We start from the raw sequence: 22772 nt of genomic DNA on the forward strand, positions 1-22772 counted from the left end.
AAAAGAGAAAATGTTTTTTCCTTCCATTAATTCGTCCCAAACCTGAGCAGTTCAATGCTACTTTGCTTTTTCATTATCTGGAGTCAGACTTCTGGGGACCTATCAATAAAATGGTTTGTGTGAAATGGAAAATAACCAAATGGCAATTCAGTTTGTCTGGAACATTTAATTAGAATTTAAGGAATATCATAAACTAAAGTCAGTTTTAAAATCTGTTCTATCTCAATTTTAAGAATTGTCTTGTTTTCTCCCTAAAACAAAAGGGAAACTTATTCAAGGGAAGAGGGAAGTTGACTCCCCCCTCCCCCCAGAACTTCCAAAGCTGCAATAGCTTGGGGACAGAATAAACTGAATTAAAAGAAGGTGGAAAGTTTATTTAGCTTTGCTAACCCTGTTTTATATTTTGTAATTGTAATTTAGGGAATTAGGTATTTCCACATTTGCTCGAAAATCAAGAGGAAATTACAACTAAGACTATTTGGCTATTGTGAAATTCTAGGATTGTTAACTAAGTTATTTGGAGTCATTGTCATCAACTTAAACCTAAAATTGGTAATTACTTTGTGTGGAACAAGAAGGATGAAATGAAAGTCTTATCAGTTTGCCTTGAAGTACAAGGGTGTGCAGCACCATTTTTTCCCTTTACAGAATGGGGGGAGGTATCAAACAGCACAGCCCATACAAAAAGAAAATTAAGGATAACAACAGAATTCCTGTCACAAAGTTCATATGAGAATCAAATGGGATAACATTTAAAGAGCTTTGTAGATCTTAAAGTGTTATTTATATATAGATGACATTTTATTATGTTATAAATAATATAAAGAGACTCTAAGAGTAATTATGGATTATTATTTCATATTTTAAGACACACTAATAGGGTTTCTGTCAATTCCTCTTAATTTGTAAGCTTGTCAGTTTTCTTGAAGCCATCAGGATAAGCAAAGTCGTTAGCCTTGAAAAATGAGCTTGTTTGGGATGTACTGTTCCCCAAAAAAGGAATATGTTTACTAAGAATCTATAAGCTTGTTTAATGAGTGATCCTTTGCAACAGGATGAGTTTAAATATATTAAACAAAATGTCCTGTGTGTGTCTTGGCAAACTTTTAAAAAATAATGTCTCTAAACTGTATAAATATATATACATATATTGGAGTTAACATATACTTTAACATATTTAACATGTATTAGACTACTTGCCATCTAGGGAAGGGGATGGGGGGAAGGAGGGGAAAAGTTGGAACAGAAAGTTTTGCAAGGGTCAATGTTGAAAAATTACCCATGCATATGTTTTGTAAATAAAAAGCTATTTTAAAAAACCCACTATTTTCTCCTCTGTTTGGAATAGGAAAAAAAAATAATGGCTCTAGCCATAGACTGTGATTAGTAGAATTTGCTATTAGAGATAAAACCTTTTAGGATTGTAACTGATATTCTTTTGAGTTTTGAATTTGGGTATAATTGCCTGATGGATCATTAAGTCAGTAGCCCACTATTCTAGAGAAATATCCTAAGTTGCTCAGAGGGATGCCTTCCTGAACTGTCACAGATGGAGGTTTTATCTGGGCAAGAGCTGGGAAAACAACCTTAATCTCAGTTCAAGGTTGGATCCTTCTGACTCGGTTTCCCAGTTGTTTCTTTGCTTCCCACCTTATTATTCCTGGAATCTGGGTATGAAGTAAAATTGTTACTGCATGACAGAGCTAAGGATGCTTTATCCTGTCATGTATGTACTCTCAGGCTGAATCCTGAAGGACCTGTTTTGATGCTATTATAATCATGTCCCTGCTTTTCCTCTTATAGCAAATTTCTATAATCAGAGCTAGTGGTCAGTAGAAGCCATCAGCACAATACAAGTATGTAAGATCTTGCTATTTTCAATCTGAAAATATGTACTCATTATATCCTAAATAATTAGGTAAATGACTAGATATATACCTATATGAAATTAGGTTCCTATATTAATACACTGCCTATGGAACCTGTTATTCTCTTGATGATTGAATCAAAATCTGAAACCCATTCAGTATGGGTTTAGATTTTGTCACTCCCTGAACCTGCCTCAAAGAAACCACTATGTACTTCCCTGGGCATGGCTGGATTTTGTAGCCATTCAAGGTCCTAACACATTTGTCCACTGAGGCCCTGATCAGGCCAAGGTTTTTAAGACCCTGAAAGGTCTTAAATTGCCCCCGCAGTAGCCTTGCCTCTTTTAGAAAACTATGTTGATGAAGAGTGTTTTGACTCAGTCCCTTGGAACAGTCTGATTCCAGGCTGTCGCTTACTTCTCAAAGCAACTTTAATTTGGTGCTTTGGGGTAACTCTCCTGCCTTAGGGAAATGGCTGCCACAGCCCTTCTAATGGAGGAAGCCTCCAAGCTCACCTTTCGCCAACGATTGGAGGGTCTAAACCCTGCCCCCCCCCCCCCCACTTCAGAGCATCTTGGAAGCCAAAGGTCATCAGAAACTTGTTATGGGAGACTAACCAGGTATCAAGCTCACCTGCTAGACCTCCTCTCCGGGTGTCCCACACTCTTAACTCTGGCACCCTGCTCCCTGACAACACTCAAGTCAGGAAACATCATTCATAATTGTGAGGAAGCTTTAGATTCTATCTACTCCAGTTAGCCTGACTTGAGGGACATTCCTTTCACAATTCAGATGGTGAATGGTTTACAAATGGATCTAGTTGGTTTGCAAACAGGAAAAGTTATTCTGCACCTCAGAGACAAAGACCCTCCAATCCCTTGTGAAAAATCCTGAAGAGGCTGTTAAACCTTCCTCTATCCTGAAGCCCATCCAGAGGAGGGATTCATACCAAGGGAGAACTGACAGTTTGATTTTACACCTATGTCCCCTTCAAACTACTTTTGGTTTTTGTTGAAATCTTTAATGACAGGGTAAAAGCCTTCCCTTGAAAGACTGTAAAGGCTGAGCTTTTGCTAAAGGAAATCATACCTCATTTTGGCCTGCCCAGCTCTTCAGAGCAAGGCTTTCACTTCCCAAATGACCCAAGCTATGGGTGAGGCACTTAAGATTACCATCTCCACTCTGAATGCCATCCTCTCTACCCCATGCTTAGCATTTTTAAACATTATGGTGCTTACATTCTAGGCCACCTGAACATTAAACTGACTGGATGTGAGACATTCATAATGGCCTCATCTACCTCCTCAAGTCTTTTTCTGGTAGGGCACATGGTTACTGTCCCTAGTAACCCCCATACTAACTCCATTTTTGGGTTTTTTGCTCATTTTTGGCCCCTGCATTTTTAATCTACTTGTGAAATTTGTTCCTTTCATTCTCCAAGCTTTACACCAGTGGTTCTCAAAGTATGGTCTACAGAATCTCTGAAACCCTTTTAGAGGGTCTACAAATTCAAAAATAGTTTTTATTTCCAATCTGGTAAATGTCTATAAATATAATCCAGATAAACAAAAACAATAATTTTGAATAGGATAAAGATACTGAAAACAAAAGTTTGAGAACCATTCTCTACACCCCTTAATCTCAAATTAATTTGGGTCTCAAACTATTTGAGAGGGGAATGATAGGGCACATGGGGTGTATCTTTTAGGAGAAATATAGCAATAATCTTTAGGCCCCCTGACCTTAGAAATGCTATTGTTCTAACAATTTGTCTGTTTATAATATTATATACATAATAATAGTCTCCTGGCCTTAGAAATACTATAGTACAGGCTTACAAACATTGCTGACTGTCAGATAAACAATTTGTTGGTCAATGATAACCAAGTTCTTCAGACAATAGTTAACACCCCTCAAATCTACCTGTGAGCCATAAAATTAGCAAATAAGTGCTCCTGGTCTCTCTAACTTTTCCTCTAAGTTTATTTTCTTGCTCCTGTTACCTTTGCTAAATCGGAACTTAGCCCACTTCAGTTGGCATTACAATGATGAAAAAAAAAAGTTTACCCCTTGATTTGGAGCTGGGTTCAAACCTGCAAATTCTTCTGAGATACCTCCCGCCATCAGTCTGTGTCCCCAACCTTTTGGGAGCTCCTTTGAACCTCAGTAAGATGACCCCAGGAATCCTTGCCCTACAGATGAAGCCTTTTTGTAACTAGAAAGCTTACTGGGAAAAGTAAACTCGTGTGTAATCAGCCCCATTCCCTCACCTTCCTGCCTCCATCTTCCAACTGCCAACCTCAGAAGAAACCTTACTCAACTTAGACTTAACCTCTAGCTGAAAAAAAAAATTATCCACTGGTAAGAGGAACTTAGCCTTTAAAGAGAATCTTATACTCCTATGATTATTTTCTTCCTACAAAGATATTTGTCTTACTCAAAATTATCTCTGCTTAATGATAAAGACTTGCCAATCTATTTATTTATTAAATCTATATGCAACCTAGACTTAAGAGAATGTCTACATTATCTGGCTTAGCTATTAGGGCTAGATTTTCCTAAAGAAAAGAGCTTAATCATGCAATCAAACTAAAAATAAATCAAAGTAATTTTTCATTTTCATAGCACAGTGCTTCCACATAAGCAGCTCTTCATGTTTACTGATAGAGAACTATAAGCTGAACTCTGAAGGTAGGATTAAAGTCAATCAACTAGAATTTAGAATTTATCACAACATCAATTCCATGCCTACCATATGCCAATCACTGTGCTAAGTGCTGATAATATACAAAATAATATATTTTTGCTCCCAGTAGATTCACATTCTAATGGGGAAACGGACATTCTTGGTAGGAGAAAGTGTATGTGTTAAGGTTTAAAATCAGGAACAAATATGTCAAGTTCAGAAAATTCTATGATACCTAGTCTGGCTAGAGGGTAAAGTTCCTGGCACATGGGCAGGGTGAGCTTAAAGAATGGAGAGACCTGAATGTCGGAAGGAGTTAGAACTTTATGGTCAAAGTAATGAGAATTCACAGGAAGTTGTTGAAGTATATCAATCAACAAGCATTGTATTTATTAAACTTTTATTTTAATTTATTAATTTACTTAATAAAACTATTTATTAGTTTGTGCTAAACAAATTAAATAAACATAAATAAATAATCATAAACATAAATTTCTGCTAGACATGGAGATTTTTAAAAAAAAAATCCAGTCCGTGCCTTTAAAGAATTTAAAGAATAGAGGGACAGCTAGTTGATGTAGTGGATAGAGAGAACCAGCCCTGAAGTCAGGAGGACATTAATGCTTCCTGGCTATGTGACCCTGGACAAATAACTTAATCCCAAATGCCTCAGCAAAAACCAAACAAAACAAAAGGAATAAAAGAAGTTAAAGAATGAATTAAATGAAAATTAAATGAAAAGAATTAGAGAATAAATTTAATTTTAATTTAAAGGATTTATAGATCATGTAAATTACATTATACTTAATATATTGATATAATTATATACTAAATTAAATACACATCATACATAAAATTTATAAAGAATAAATAAAATTGGAACTTGTAGAAGGGGGGAATTTAAAAAGTATCATGTATAAGATGGTGTTTGAGCTGAGCTTTGAAGGGCACTAGGGATTCTGAGAGGCAAATAAGGAAGAAGTGAATTCTGAGCACTAGGGAACAGCTGATATAAAGGCACGAAGACAGGAGGGAGAATGTTTAGAGGAACTGCAAGTAGGGCAATTTGGCAGAAAATAGGGTTCACAATGGGGAGTAATGTGTAATAAATTTGAAAAGGGAGACAGAAGCAAGTCATTGGCAAATTTTGCAGTTTATGTCAACCTGAGGAGTTTGTTTTTGATCTTAGATCCCACTGAAACTTTTTGAGCATCAGAGGGTCATGTTCACATCTATGTTGGATGAACTGGAGAGAAGAAACCCTTGATTCAGTCTAGCAAAGAAGTCCTGAACTAGCTGGGGAGCAGAAAATGGACAAAAAAAATTTCGAGCATCTTTTATTTTAAAATCAGTCATTTCCAACCACATCCTTTGTTACCTACCTCTCCAATGAGTTTTTCCTGACAAAGAAAAAGTTACACAAAAGCAATTGATTTGGCAACAGCATATACAACATTCCAAACCCACAGTTCTCCACCTCTCCAATGGAAAGAATGTCTTCTCCAGGGTCAATTAAAATTGGTTATCATTATTAAGTGTATGAGCATTGATTCTACATTCACATCATCTCTTACAAGACTTGGGAAATGATCAAATTTTGGAGTTGAAGAGTAAATAATCAAGGATGATTCATAAATTTCAAATTTGGGTTGAATGAAGTTGGAAAAGTAGGAAAAAAAAAAGTAAAAAAAAAAATCCATAGTAAAGGATTATGTCTGTTTTAGAAAGTTAATTCATCTGGATTGAAGGCAAGAGATGGTGATAAGGGGAGAGGTGTGCTGTCTAAAGGGAAAGACGGCTATGGGAACCAATTATTTGCAATGGGTTACAAGTGGAAATTTAAAATAAATGTACACCTAAATCTATAATCTCTCTCACTTTTATAAAAGGGCCAGGGTTTTTCAGTTGCTTAGTTTTATTTTCTTAATTTCACAAAAGGCAAAAAAAAAAAACAGCATTTTTTACAAATCAAAATGTGGTTGGCAAGAAAAATCCAATGTCTGACTTCCAGTCTCAAGTGTTCTGGATTGGTTCCAAGAATATAACCTGTAAGGGAACCTTAGTAAGAATCTATAAGGGAGAGATAATACTAATGATGGTCTTCAGAAACTTTCTTTTGAAAGACTAGCGAAAAGGTAAGATAAGAGCCATTGCTTTCTAGAGCCTTCACACTGGAGTGATTAAAATATCCTACTTTCTAGAGCCCCAAAACTGGGGTGACAAATTGTACCATTGCTTTCTAAACCCCCTCCGCTGGGGTGATTAAAAAACCCTGCTATCTAGAGCCTCCAAGTTAGGGAGCAAGAAAAATTAAAGCAAACGAGAGCTCCCCTCACTGGCACAGAAAGGACTTTTGGAAAATGGGCAAACATATGTTATTAGATGGAACAATGGCTCATTCCAGCTATTATGGAAAGGAATTTAGAACCCCGGCCCCAAGGTCATTAAACTGTGAATCCCCAATTATCTAGACATAAATTCCTAGTTATTACTCCCAAAGATGTCCAAAAAAGAAGAAAAAGGTACAGCTCCAGGCAAAGAAAGGAAGCAGAAACTAAGGGGGAATTGCTCAATGTGGGAAGAGTTGAACAAATTAAATAGCTTATGTAAAAATGAAGGTAGAGAGTTTGAGAAACTTGGAAAATTTTACATGAACTGATGCAGAGTGAAATGAGTAGAATCTGATGAATCATTTATACAATAACATCATTATAAAGAAAAACGACTTCGAAGGGCAATTTTTATCCCTCATTAGGCAACGTTCACAATTCCCCAGAACCAATAAGGAGAGGACGCCATCCATTCCCTGGGCAGAGATGCGGAACGAGACGGACATTTTGAGATAACGCCAAATCAGGTTTGTTTTACTTGACGAGGAATTTTTTTTTCCTTTTCTTTTTTGGGGTCTGGGGAGTGGTGGAGGGGGGACACGTTAGACTACACCAAATTTTGGGAGTGGAGGGGATTGTGGACTGATAACCCTCCCCACCCAAACAAGATTAAAATACAGCTGGAAAATATCCGACAAAATAAATAAAAAGACAATAAAACACGGAGAATGTTCAAATGTGATTTTCTAAGGCACAATGAAACCCAAGGCCCCCCCACGCTCCGCTGAGGCTTCAGTTTCTGTCGGAATCGAGTGCCGCGGCCACCGAGGCCGACATTAGTAGCAATGTCTGGAGAAGGATCCTGTAGCCCCACGGCCTCCCAAACCCCGGAGCATCCCGCCCCACGGCCGCACAGCTCCGGAGAATCCCGCAGCCCCCCCCCCCGGGGGATCCCGCAGCCTCCCGCCCCTCGGCCGCACAGCCCCGGAGGATCCCGTAGCAGCGCCGGAGGATCCCCGCCTCACGGCCGCACAGCCCCGGTGGATCCCGCAGCCTCCCGGAGAATCCCGCAGCCCCACAGCCAGCCATGCAACCCTTCAGGATCCCGCAGCATCAAGGCCAGCAGACCCTCCGTAAAACCAGAAAAACGTAAGGGAGCAAGGGACCCCGCCCCTTCTATGGGCGCCCCTCCGCCCCCACCCTTCGGCGCTCGCTCCCCGGCCGTGGCCTTGACTCCTCACGGCCTCACCGTGTCGGTCTTGGAGTTAAGATGCTGGAAAGCGAGCGCGCTAAACAAGAACCCCGAGAGCGTCGCCGAAGTCTCCTTGAAGTCCATGCTGCCGCTCCTCTCTCGGCCCAGGTCGTTGAGAGACTGCACGCGTCGCCAACCTCCTCCCACGTCTCTTCCGGCCGGCGCGAGCACGTGAGTTCAGAAAGCGCAGGTCCGGTGCGTGAGCACCCAGCGAGAGAACGGAGGCGACGCGAGCTCTAGCGCGTCCTCTGCAGGTAGGGGGGCGGCGCGAGGTCCAGCCCTCCCTTTTTCTGCGAGGGCGGCGCGAGGTCTAGAGCTCCCTCTGCCGGGTGGGGGTGGGACGGGCTCTTACGCTCCCGCTACCGACGCGGGGGCGGGCTCGGCACTAGGTGGGGCTCTGCCGATGCCTGCCGATGCCTGCCGATGCTTTCCGATCCCCCCCACCCCCTCCGGGGGCCCCGATGCCTTCCCATCCGCCCTCCGGGAGCCCCTTCTAATGCCCTTCCTCGTCCGAGGCTGTAGGTTTCCCTCGGTCACCCCGCCTGATTCACAGAAGCTCTGGTGGGGTACAAAGGGCTGCTGGGGGAAATGAGGGACAGGTTCAGTGACCTGTCCCAGGTAAAGCAACCGAAGGCCGCCCGAATTACTTGTTGCCGGCGCATTGGTCTCTAGCACATCCATACTCCCTAAGAGGTTTTCTTGGCCAAGATCATTACCGGGTCCTGTATAGCCACTCTATTCGGTTGATCCACCCTTCCAATGCTTACCATTACCGGAGATTTTTAAAAAATCACTACCTTATATAACAGTTTTAAGTTCTCGTGTTGCGAGACCTGCTTCATTTGTTCATTTCATTAACGGCTGTTCTTGACCTTTTGTTCTTCCAGACGAATTTTGTTCTTATTTTTCCTAGCTCAATGAAATAAATTTGGGGTAATTTAATTGGGTAATTTCCTGGAATATTAAGTGGGATAGAATTCGAATTTTTATTATATTGCTTTGACCCACCCATTAACAAGGACTATTTTTCCCATTATTTAAATCTGATCTTATTTGGATAAAAAGTGTTTTTTATAACCATGTTCCTGAATTCTTCCTGGCAGATAAACTCCCAAGTATAATGATTTTAAATAAAATTTATACTGATTTTTAAATGAAATATCTCATGCTATCTCTTTTTTAATATTTTATTTTCCTCAATTACATGTAAAAACACTGTTTAACCTTCATCATTTTGAATGTTGAGTTTTAAGTCATCCCCTTCTCTTCCATCCGTTCCCCTTAATTAAGAAGGCAAGCAATTTGATATGTTATACATGTGCACTCATACACTATATTAATTATGAAATTAAAAAAATCACAGACCAAAAAAAAATCCTAGCAACAACCAACCTCAAAAAAAGCTGAGTTTTTTTTTTTCTCCTTTTAAAAAGCTCCTCCAATCTGTATTCATACTCTTATCAGTTCTTTCTCTGGAAGTAAATAACTTTTTTCATCATGAATCCTTTGGAATTGTCTTGGATCATTATGTTACTGAGAATGGCTAAGTCGTTCACCCTTGATGATTGTACAGTACTGGGGATCTGGAACTCAAAGTTTTGAAAACAAATGTAAAAAAAAATGTTTTGGATTTAACTGGAAAAATAAAGTAGGTATAGATAAACACAAAGGTTGGATCAGTCACAACTTCCTCAACAATGCATTAGCATCCCAATTATCCACAACCCCTCCAATATTTATCATTTTCCTTTTCTGTCCCATTAGGCAATCTGATAGGTGTGGCATAATACCTCAAAGTTGTTTTATTCTGCATTTCTCTAATCAATAGTGGTTTTGAGCATTTTTCACATGACTATAGATAGCTTTGATGAGTTTATCTAGAATTTGACTGTATATTCATTAATCATTTATCAGTTGGGAAATGACTATTTGAGAAAGAGTCCTTTATCAGTGAAACTTGATAAAATATTTTTTCACAGTGATGATTACTGATTGTATAATTTCCTCTGTTCTATTTTCCCCATTTATCCTCCTCTTCTTCATTTCACCCTGTCCATCCTCAAAAGTGTTTGCTTCCCCCAAATCGCCCTTCTTTCTATCAGCCCTACTCTTTCCCTTATCCCTTTCCCCTCATTTTTCCTATTGGATAAGATAGATTTCTATACTCACCTAAGTTTGTACATTATTCTCCATTTAGCCAATTCTGATGAAAGTAAGATTAAAGTATTCCTGCTCACATCCCCCATCTTCCCCTCCATTATAAAAGGTTTTTCTTGTCTCTTTAGATAATTTACCCCATTCTACATCTCCCTCCCCCATTTCCCAGTACATTCCTTTCTTATTCCTTAATTTTTATTCTTTTAAATATCATCCCAAAATATTAAATTCACACTTGTGCCCTTTATTTATGTATATACAACATCTAACTACCCTAACAATGAGAAAGTTCTTGGGAACTATAATAAATATCATCTTCCCTTGTAGGAATGCAAATAATTTAAATTTATTGAATCCCTTATAATTTATCTTTCCAGTTTACCTTTTTATGATTCTCTTGAATCTTTTATTTGAAAGTCAAATTTTATATTCACTTTTGGTCTTTTTATCAAGAATGCTTGAAAGTCCTCTCTTCCACTGAAAATTCACTTTTCTTCCCAAAGGATTATACTTTCTTATTTATACTCCTAGTTCCTTTGCCTTCAGGAATATCACATTCCAAGCTCTCTGCTCCTTTGACATGGGAAGCTACTAAATCTTGTCTTATCCTGACTACAGTTCCAACATATTTGAATTGTTTTGTTCTAGTTGTCTGCAATATTTCCTCCTTGACTTAGGAGTTCTGGTACTTGATTACAATATTTTTGTGAGTTTTCATGTTGGGATCTCTTTTAGGAGGCAATCAGTAGATTCTTTGAATTTTCATTTTACCCTCTATTTTTCCTTGATAATTTCTTAAAAGATGATGTTTAGACTCTTTTCTGAACAGTGGCTTCCTGGTGGTCCAACAATTCTTAAATTATCTCTTTTTTATCTAGTTTCCATATTAGTTTTTTTATGAGATATTTTAATTTTTCATATATTTTTTATTCTTTTAAATTTGTTATATCTTTTCTCAATATCTCATACAGTCATTAGCTTCCACTTGTCCAATTCTAATTTTTAAGATACACTGACACACTATTGATTGGACTAAGAACTAGTCCAGCCATTCTGGAGAGTAATTTGGAATGATGTTCTTCCAAAGCTGTAAATCTGTACATATCCTTTCACTGAAAATTACTGCTACCAAGTCTTTACTCCAAAGCGACCAAAAAATCAGGGAAAAAAACCCATTTGTGCAAAAATATTTATTGCAGCTTTTTTGGGGGCAAGAAATTGGAAATTGGACGACCATCAATTGGGGAATAGCTGAACAAGGTACAATATATGAATATGATGGAATATCATTGTGCTATTAAGTAATGATGAGGGACATGGTTTCATAAAAACCTGAGCAGACATATGAATTGATGCAAAGTAAAAGAAGAACCACCAAGGAGAACAATTTACACAGTATTTAGCAATGTTAGAAAGATAACCAAATGTGAAAGATTTGTTTTGTTAACTCTGATCAATACAAACCTAACACAGTTCTAAAGAATCATGATGGAAAATGCTATATACCTCCAGTAGGGGACTCAGATTGCATATTAAACTTATTTTTTCCCTTTATTTTTTGAAACATGTCTAATATAGAATTTTTTTGCATGTCTCCATATGTATAATTGGTATTATAATTTTTGCCTTTTAAGTGGAAAGTTGGAAGGAGGGAGAAAATTCAGGGCTGAAAATAAAATATATATTTTCTTGCCTCTTACATGTAAGATAATTTATCCCATTATACATCTCTATATAAATATATATAATAAATATACATTTTAAATAAATATATCAAATAAAATGACTATTTTTAAATGAAAAAAGAAACAGCTTATGACTCAGATCCCTCAGTTGAACTCTCCATATGACATGATGTGACCCAGTGATGAATAGTGAAGGTAAGAATTCTCTACTCCAGTATCATAATTACCCCACTGTCATTCCTCACATCAACTGGGGATTATGCCAGTGTCTTGTTTGTCTTTGACTCTTGGGTCTTTGATCTTTCCTAGATTATCCCAAACTAATGAACATTGCAGGGAAGTTGTGTCTAGAATTTGAGGTTTAAAAGATCCTGAAATCTAAGGTTGGAACTGGATGGGGGTAAGGGAGGCTTCTGTTTTCGAGAGATCACCCATTGATGAGTGAATTGGCCCAGCCTATTCTGCTGTGCAAAAGGGAAGTGAAATGGAAAGTGTCTAATCAGCAATCCCAACTAACTGCTTTACAATCTGATGAAATTTAAGTATCTCCTTCCTACCTATTGTTAAAAGTTAAATTGCTGAATCCAGCTTGGCTAATGCACACTCCTGGGTAACTGTAATGTTTTGCATAGGAATTGCAATAGGAAATACCCATTTATATTTTACATTTAATCCATTTTTTCAACCCTCCTCCCCCCACAGGGTATACCACAGACTTGGAGCTATGTGCTAATTTCCTGATTACAATTTGCTAATTAAATAACATCTTGAGTTTGCTGGAGTGGTGATTTACTGAGCTAATTAACATGTAAAAAAGGAAATATACCCCCCCACCTTACCAAACACAGTCCCTACATATATAGACATGGTTGTTAAACCATGAGGTGAATATCATTGTATTTGTGAGCCCAGCCCAAGGACACATAAATACAAATGCTAAACAGAGAGAGACAGAGAGAGAGAGAGAGACAAATGTATAGATAAATGATAGATAAAATAAAATCATGAGAATAGTATACACAAGAGCATTACTGATGAGCAAATTGAGCTTTCACAAATAATATTCTCTAGTAGGTTGCATTTTTACTACCACAGAGTTAAAACTGATCATTTCTTGATAGCAAGGACTACTTGTGTTTTTGTTTATATATTTGCAGTGCCCAGCACAATATTTGGAGCATAGCAGATAGCTGATAAATTCTTCTTCTTGTGTAAATGGAAAACATTAACAGTAATAACAAAAATTGAAGTTAAATAATGACCAAGCTTGACTCCAAAAGAAAAATATGAAAATGCAGCTCCTTCCCTTTTTTGCAGATGAGAGGGACTATAGGTATGGATGACTAAATGTAATATTAGGCTCAACTAATATATTGGTTAGCTTTGCTGAACCCTTTATTCATCCTTTAAAAATCTTTTATATAGCATTATAAGGGAAGAATTTCTTAAAGTGGGAGGGAAAAGGGATATATTGAGAAATTTGAGTTACAGAAAACAAAAGATATCAATACAATTTTTACAATTTTTACAATGATTGCTGAATGTATGACTGAATCTTGAAAGGCAAAAATTCTACATGTTTCTGGAGCTTCAACAATACTTTTAAACACAGAATGAACTTGGTTTCTGACATGTGCCAGAATGAGTTCTCTTTCAAAAAAACAAAATAAAACCCTATCTGATCTTGATTCTTGATTCTTAATCACTTAAAGGGTTGCTGAACTAAATGCTAAACAGACAGACAGACAGGCAGACAAAAAAGGTTCACCAAGGGTTCAGCAAGGACAATGAATACATTTTGCTCCTGAGTGTTCCAGACTTACAAAGATAATCAGTGGAATACAGAACTTTTTTTTCAATTGAAATTTTTCAATTTCAATTTCAATGTATTCAAATACAATTTGAAATTTTTCAATTTCGAAAATTTCAGTTTTTTCCAATTTCAAAAATTTTCGATTTTTCAATTTCAATTTCAATTTTCAATTTCCAACAATTTTTTCAATTTCAATAAAGATGTAAAAACTTATAATGGAGAATAAAAAGAAAAACAGCTACATTTCATTGTGTTGCTGTATGCAAATAACTGCCTAAAACATCTTGAAACAATGACAAAGGAACAAACTGTTCATCAGGAATCTTTTAATTTGATGTCTAGTCAATAGTACAGCTTTTATGTCAATAAGTATTATGTTGTTGTGAGTCACTTCAGGAACAAAAATTACATAAAAGGACATCACCAACATCCTCCAAAGAACCTGATTGTCACATTGGACCACACTCTTAATTTTGGCTTTTACTTTTTAGTGTATCTATTAGTCAAAAAGTGATTGGAGTTCTTCCAAACTTGCATATAGTTGCTAAACAATGTATAGATAAATGATAGATAAAATAAAATTATGAGAACAGCATACACAAGAGCATTGCTGATGAGCAAATTGAGCTTTCACAAATAATATTCTCTAGGAGATTGCATTTTTACTACCACAGAGTTGAAAGATGCTGAGTATACAAGATGTTATTTTTGTTCAGTCATTCAGTTGTGTCTGACTCTATGTGACCCCATGGGATTTTCTTTACTTTTTTTAATTGAAGAAATTTTTTTCAATAGTATTTTATTTTTCCAAATATATGCAAAGATAGTTTTCAACATTCACCTTTGCAAAATCTTGTGTTCCAAGCAATCCAAAATAGGTTAAAAATGTGCAATTCTTGTAAACATAATTTACTTATTCTTCATGCTGCCTAAGAAAAATCAGATCAAAAGGGAAAAAACTACAAGAAAGAAAAAAAATGAGGAAACAACAGCAAACAAAAAAGGTGAAAACACTGTGTTTTGATCCACATTCAGTCTCTGTAGTTCTCTCTGAATGCAGATGGTACTTTCCAATCCAAGTCTATTGGAATTGCCTTGAATAACATAGATACTGGAGTGAATTGCCATTTCCTTCTCCGGAGAATATTATTATTGTTTGTTGACTATGAAGGAAAAAGCATCTGACTTGATATACCCACACCTCCCTTTCCATTAGGCAGTTTCTCATGTATTCATCAAGACTATTAAAGATACCTTGAATAGCATAACAATAGAAACAACTTGGGTATCCCACTGACCATCAATATCAGGTGAGGAACAAAAGAAAGAGAATTATGATCACCAAATGGGATCATTACTGTAATTGAGGAATTATATCCTAGAGTCTGAATTGAAGAAGTTATCCAAATGAAATCAAACAACAACAAGTAAGGCCCCCAGAAAACTGAGAAGTCCCCCTATATTGACCTAAGGGGAGGCCAGGGACCAAAGTTACCTAGGATTTTTTAGAAAATATTTTTTATTTTATCAGTTATTGAAGAGGGCCACCTCCATCAAAATTGATCATCATATAGTATTGTTGTTGAAGTATGTAATGATCTCCTGGTTCTGCTTATTTCACTCAGCATCAGTTCGTGTAAGTCTCTCCAGGCCTCTCTGAAATCATCCTGTTGGTCATTTCTTACAGAACAGTAATATTCCATAATATTCCTATACCACCATTTACCCAACCATTCTCCAACTGATGGGCATCCGCTCAGTTTCCAGTTTTTGGCCACTACAAACAGGGCTGCCACAAACATTCTTGCACATACAGTATGTATATGTGTATGTACATGTGCTTGTGTGTGATGTGCATGCTTACGCACTCAATTGCTCTTGTGTGTCTGTGCTTTTGTTTTTTTGTTTGAGTGTATGTAAGAGTGAAAAGGAGAAACACACAGATAAAGACAGACATAGAGAGAGACAGAGACATAGAAACAGAGAGAGAGATACAGAGAGGCAGGGATAGAGAGACACAGAGAGACAGAGAGAGAGAGGGGATAGGAAAAGTGGAGCAAGAGGAAAAGAGAGTCCTATTGTATCTGATGATTTTTAAAAGCTAAGCATGACTGACTTTTTGATTACATTTTGGTTTTCAGAAAACTATGATTTCTGCTCTGGATTCATTAGTTTGGAAAGTTGAAAGCTGCTGTATCTATCTATCTATCTACATAGATATATATATACATATACATAGATAGATAGATATAAATAGATATATTTACATTTAAATATTCCTTTAAATATCCCTTGCTGAGTTATTGCACATTGATCCAAATTTTTCTTTTTACACAGAGGAGGCTTGGCTGGTCTTTCTGAAGGAAAATAAAAGATAAATCATTAACCTTATGAAATTTAGGGTTATTCCTGTCACCATAATCAAGGAAGCAGGGACAGTGAAGCTATGTAGTAGGTAAGTAATATTATTAATTAGTAATATTAAACAGTAATATTACAGTAAGTAATTTTACTCATTAAGACATTTCAATCATGTCTGACCTTTCCCTTCTTTAAAATCTCTTTGGGATATAAGCCCAGTAGTAACACTGCTGGGTCAAAGGGCATGCACAGTTTGATAATAGCTTTTGAAAATTAAAAAGCTTTAATAAAAAAAATTGTCTTGGAAAGATTCTGAAGATCACCTGGCTGAATAAGATATCAGACACTTGGGGCCTTTCTTGAACTAAAATGACAAGCATGCAAACTCTACTGTAGAGAACTCAACTCCGATGGGCCAGCTATATTCTTTGAATGTCAAATGTACACTTGCTATATTTTATGGAGGACTTGCACGTGACAGGCACTCACATGGTGGTCAGAAAAGGTGATACAAGAATGCTCTCAAAAATTTAGGAATCGATTGTGTGACATGGGAGATACTGACACAGGATCACACAGCATCATATGCCCTCATCAGATATGGTGCTGTGTTCTGTGAGCAAGGCAAAACTCAATTAGCTCAAAATAAACATGAGATGCACAAATTTAAAGAATCCATTCCAAGTGTTCCCATGGACTATTTGTGCTGACTTGTGGTAGAGCATTCTGCACTTGTATTGGTCTGATCAGGTATGGTTAATCACACTGTAAACTTGGCTCTAACGTAATGATATCATTTGGGTCCTCTGAGAATGAAAGATAACAACCATTCCCTTCCCCTCCAATTTCCCCACTGTGTAAGATAGATTTTTAGATGCAGCCAAGTGTGTATATGTATTCTTCCTTTTTTGAGCCATTTCCAATGAAAGTGAGGTGCAAGCATTGTCCATCCCCCAGTTTCCCCATCCATTGTAAAAGTTCTTCCTTTTGTGTCTTTTTTTTATCATGGCTATCATGGTTTTTATCATGGCTTTCCAATAATACTTAAATTTTTTCTTTTTATCTATTTTCTACATTAGTTGTTTTTCTGATAAGACAGTTCACATTTTCTTCTACTTTTCTCTCTTCTTTCACTTCATTATATTGTTTCTTAATGTCTCATGAAGCTTCTAGTTGCTCAATTCCAATTTTTAAAGAATTTTTTCCTTCAGTGATATTTTGTAATTTTTAAATGTTGACAGAGTTCAGCGGGGTTGCTGTCTCTAATCCATCATCTTAGCTCTACCACCTTCAAAGTGAACTGGGATTGATAAGTTAAATTTTAGAAAGTAGCCATTGCAATGAGATCATAGATCATAGAACCCTCTGATTATTTAGTATATGAATGCTACACACACACACACACACACACACACACACAGATACACTGACTAAAATCAATCAGATGATATCATAAAGAATCAGAGGTGGAGATTAAGTGATAGCCAGGCAAGTTAATGGGCAGAAGTAAAGTAGAAGATATAGCAGGATTAAGAAATGAAATACATACAAACACAGTTAACAGTGATCAGGAGTAGAAATAATTAGAAAAAACAGTAGGGATAGTAATCATTGATCTTACACAAATTCAACATTAAAAAAGATTAAATCAAAAGAGAGAAATCTACATTATATATCAGCCATAGTACTATTATTTTAGATCTCTGTGTGTGTGTGTATGTGTATGTGTATAAAATATATCTGTGCTTAACTATAGCCTACTTGGAGGAGATGGGGAGGAAAAGAATAAATTAAAAAGTATTCAGCAGAAAACAAAAAACAACCTACAAGGAAGCAAAGAAAAGATGGGTAGCTCTGAATACAATATTCTATTGCTCTATTATTCTATTATTATAAATGCTCTCTTTTTATTTTAAAATGTATTTTATTTAAAAAACAGAATAAGAAAAAAGAAAAACAGAAAAGGGATACAAGACAAAATAAAACAAAACAAAAGAGAACACTGCCATATGCCCAGCAGAACAAAAAGGAGGATTCAAAATATATAACAACAAATTACCAGATCAAGAAAGTATAAGAAGAAATTATCTTCATGAATGTCCATTTTTTTTACTTCCTGTAAATTGTTCTTTTGTTCTCTGCTGTGCACCTTTTTACTTTATTCTTTTTTCCTCTTTTCATCTCCCCATCACCCTCAAGCAAGCTAGAGTTAAGAAAAGATATATTTATATATACATATGTGGATTTATACATAAGCATACATACACACACACACACACACACACACACACACACACACACACACATCTTTCCTATCCCTGCTGACTCTTTGATTAAATTCTGCTCCATAACTTTCCTAGCTATTACTTTACCTCCTCCCACCCATGGATCCCTCCCTTGTCTTCTTCCCTTACCCTTTGCTTCTCTATCCATCCATTCCCCCCCTATTTATTTATAGATTTCGAAGGGTGCTATACCCTTCATAATGTATACGTAGTGCTGTCTATTTAACCCATTTCCAATGTGAGTAGGTTTTCAGAACTACAAGCCCTCCCCCCAATGCCTCTGTGTCCATTATTTCTTTGCAGCTCATTTGTATTACATAATTACTATTTTTACCTTAACTCTGCACCAATCTTTCCTGCTACCCTATTGTTGATGTAAATCTTTTTTTCATAATAGCTTTTTATTTTCAAAATATATGCAAAGATTATTTTCAACATTCATCCTCATAAAACCTTGTGTTCCAAATTTTCCCTCCCTTCCCCTCACCCCCTCCCTTAGACAGCAAGCAATCCAATATATGTTAAACATGTGCAATTCTTCTATACATATTTTCACAATTCTCATGCTGCACAAGAAAAATCAGATCAAAATGGAAAAAAATGAGAAAGAAAAAAAACCAAGCAAAGAAAAAAAAGGTGAAAATACTATGCTGTGATCCACACTCAGTTCCCACAGTTTTCTCTCTGGGTGCAGGTGGCTCTCTCCATCACAAGTCTATTGGAACTGGCCAGAATCACCTTGTTGTTGAAAAGAGCCACATCCATCAGAGTTGATCATCACAATCTTGTTGCCATGTACAATGATCTCTTGGTTCTTCTCTACTCACTTCACTCAGCATTTCCAGTCTCTCCAGGTCTTTCTGAAATCATCCTACTGCTATGTTTTGAAACCCAAATTTGTTATAGAATAATAATATTCCATAGCATTCATATACTATAACTCATTCATCCATTCCCCAACTGATTAGCATGTTGATATCAACATTATACATATGGTATACATTTCCCATGGAGGGAAAACATAAACAATTTGTCCATGTTGAGTTCCTTGAAATTAATCTTTGACATTGGCTCTTATATGTTAAATTTTCTATTAAATTCGAGTTTGGTTGATAGTAAGTCTTGAATTTTCAGTACTGCACTTCATGAAATGTTCATTTTTTTTCTTTTTGCTAATTCAGTATTATAGATAACTTTGCTGGATATGGTATTTTTGGTTGCAGACCTTGTTCTTTTGATTGTCTATAGATATGATTCCAGGACCTGCAGTATTATTGTTTTTATTGTTAATTCAGTTTGTTATTGTTATTATTATTTGTGATTGTTATTGTTAATCAGTATTATTGCTGATAAATCTTGTACAATTCTAATTGTAGCTAGAGCATATTTGAATTGTTTTTCTTGTTTCTTGCAAAATATTCTCTTTAATCTGGGGGTTTCAAAATTTGGCAATAATATTCCTATGTGTTATCCGCAAAGGATCTCATTGAGGTGGTGATTGGTGGATTTTTTCTATTTCTACTTTCCCCTCATGTTCTATCACTCCAGGACAGTTTTCTTGGATTATTTCTTGCATTATTAGGTCAACATTCTTTTTTGGTCACAACTTTCAGGTAGTCAATTTTCTTATATTTCCTCTTCTTGATCTGTTCTCCAGATCTGTTGTTTTTCTTGTGTTTCACATTCTATTCTATTTTTCATTTTTTAATAGTATGTTTTGTTGTTTCTTGTCTCATATCTTCACTGGCTTTCCCTTGCCTAATTCTAATTTTCAAAGAGTTATTTTCTTCTTTGAGACTCAGTATCTCCTTTTCTAGTTGGTAAACATTTTTCATAATCTTATTTTTTTGGATTTTTTTTAGTTTTTCCTCAATGTCTCTCATTTGATTTTTAAATTCTTTTTGAGTTCTATAAATTCTCTTTAGGCAGGGAGCCATTTGATGTTACTCTTTGGGGTAGAAGCTTTTTTTATTTTCAGGTCTTCCTTGTTCCTATATCAAGTTTCTATGGTTGAGATCCTTCTTCTTTGCTGGCTCATTTTTTTTTTAAATAAGAGGTATTAGTGTAAGACCACTAATCATGGAGTAGGGGATGATGCCTCTGCTTTTACTTCAGCTTTCCCTTCTGACCTAAAACCCCAAACCAAGAGCTCTACCCTCCTACAAGTGTCCACAATCAGCAGTGACCTTGATGCATTGCCTCTGCCCTCACGGGTGTGCTGGCTCCTTCTGACCCAAGGCCATGTTTCATAAAGGTTCTCTTGAAATGGCAATTTATTATTACATATTTTAAATCCTCCCTTATGTTCTGCTGTGCACATAACAATGTTATTTTTGTTTTCTGTCTTTCTTTTCCATTTTGTATTTAAGTTTTAAATAAATAATAAATACATTAAAATAAACTTAAATTTTTAAAAGAATAGAAGCATAGAAAGGCAGAGGAAAGAAGTACTTTAATGCTCATCCACATCAGTCACTTCATTTTAGAGATGAGTAAAAGGAGGCTCAGAAATAGAAGTGGCTTGCCCAGTGCTATGTTTTCAAACCCAAATTTCTGAATTCAGCCCTTCTAGGTGTCATTTTAATACTCAGACATCTATTCTGGGGCCTGAGGGAGGGAGGAGGTCCCTGTCCTTCCTTGTTCACCAGGTGGCCTCTAACTCCAGGAGCTATTCTCAGTGAAGAATAAGACTCTAAGATTCCATGTTGGTACAAATGAAAGCATCTCTTCTGAAATGAAAATGGAAAACTGTCTCCAAACTGAACAGCCACATATTGGCTGAGATCTGATCGCAGAATCCATTGGAACTGCTGCCGCCACTGTTCTCTGCTGTTCTGTTTGAAGAGATGTAAGAAAAATTGGGATGAAAATCTCAGAAATGGCTCTAGGTTTCTAGGAAACATACCATGTAGTAAAACCAAGAACCATTCAGGATCTCAGTGCCCTTCTTTGTGTGGAGTTAGGAAGACTACTCCACATCAGGCTTGGGTGGAGACAAAGCTGTTTCTTGACCCTTGTCCAGGGCTACTGCACATATGGAAAAGCAATGTATAGAAGGTGTTATCATTTATGCCCCAAGTGAACATTGAATGCCTCCCTCACAAAAGGTGCAACTGGGTCAGGCCTCATGTGTGGTGCTGCCTAGACTCACACCTGTCTGTGGAGATCCCCACTCAGCATCTAACTGAAACCATCAGCAAACATTATTTGTAATAAGGATAAGCTAGAAGTCTTCACAGTAAGATCAGGAGCGAAACAAGGGTGCCCATTATCAATGATATTATTCAATATTGTATGAGAAATACTAATAGCAAGAAAAGAAGAAAAGCAAAGTGAAATAATCAGAATGGGCCATAAGGGAAAAAACTATCTCTTTTTGAAAATGATAGGATGATATATTTGAAAAATTCTAGAAATGAAATATCTAGAAACCTAAACAATAATCTTAGCAAAAGTAGCAGGATATAAAATAAACTCGTATAAGTCATCAGTGTTTCTATATTTCACAGCTTCTTAAACTTTTTACTCTCATGACGCCTTTTTGCCTGAGAAGTTTTTACATGACCCTGGGTGTATAGGTATATAAAATAGGTATACAAATCAAACATTTACCAATAATAAATCATAATTTCACGACCCCCACATTCAGTTAAAAAATCCTTTGTGGGATAGCAAACCACAGTTTTAGAATCTGGGCTATATAAATCAACAACAAAACCTGCAAGAAAGAAAAGGTAGACACCTTAAATCTTTAAAATAACCACAGATGGCCTAACATACGTGAGGATATACCTGCAAAGATAAACTCAGGAATTACATGAACATAACTATAAAATATTCTTCATACAAATAGAGACAAATTTAAGTAATTGGAGAAATAGAAATTGTTTATGGATAGACAGAGCCAATATAATAAAAATGACAATTCTTCTGAAACTTATCTACATATTCAATTTTTGTTGTTGTTGTTCAGTCATTTCAGTCATGTCTGACTCTTTGTGATCCCATTTGTGATTTTCTTAGCAAAGATACTGAAGTGGTTTTCCATTTCCTCCTCCAGCTCATTTTATAGGTAAGGAGCTGAGGTAAACAAGGTTAAGTTGAGTTGTCCAAGGGCACACAAGTAGAAAGTGTCTGAGTCTGGATTTGAACGCAGGAAGACAAGTCTTCCTAACTTCAGGCCCAGAACTGTATCCACTGCACCAACTAGCTACCCATACTTATTCAATACCATCCAAATTAAATGGCCAAAAATTATCTTATTGAGCTGGAAAAAATTATAACAAAGTTTAATTAGAAAAATGAAAGATGAAAAAAATTAATGGGGAAGAATAT

The 22772-nt window shown here is 36.5% G+C and overlaps 1 protein-coding gene across 1 annotated transcript in view; it reads right to left on the reverse strand.

Moving 5' to 3' along the window:
- The window catches only part of LOC100930140 (BRCA1-A complex subunit Abraxas 1-like), a 30713-nt gene extending 22395 nt beyond the window's left edge, over positions 1-8318 (reverse strand). The window contains 1 exon segment of the mRNA XM_031944464.1: positions 8134-8318. Coding sequence (XP_031800324.1) covers positions 8134-8220 — 87 coding nt within the window. The 5' untranslated portion in view covers positions 8221-8318.
- Between the last annotated feature and the right edge of the window lie 14454 nt (positions 8319-22772).

Source organism: Sarcophilus harrisii, chromosome X (assembly GCF_902635505.1).
Source record: "Sarcophilus harrisii chromosome X, mSarHar1.11, whole genome shotgun sequence".
Lineage (NCBI taxonomy): Eukaryota > Metazoa > Chordata > Mammalia > Dasyuromorphia > Dasyuridae > Sarcophilus > Sarcophilus harrisii.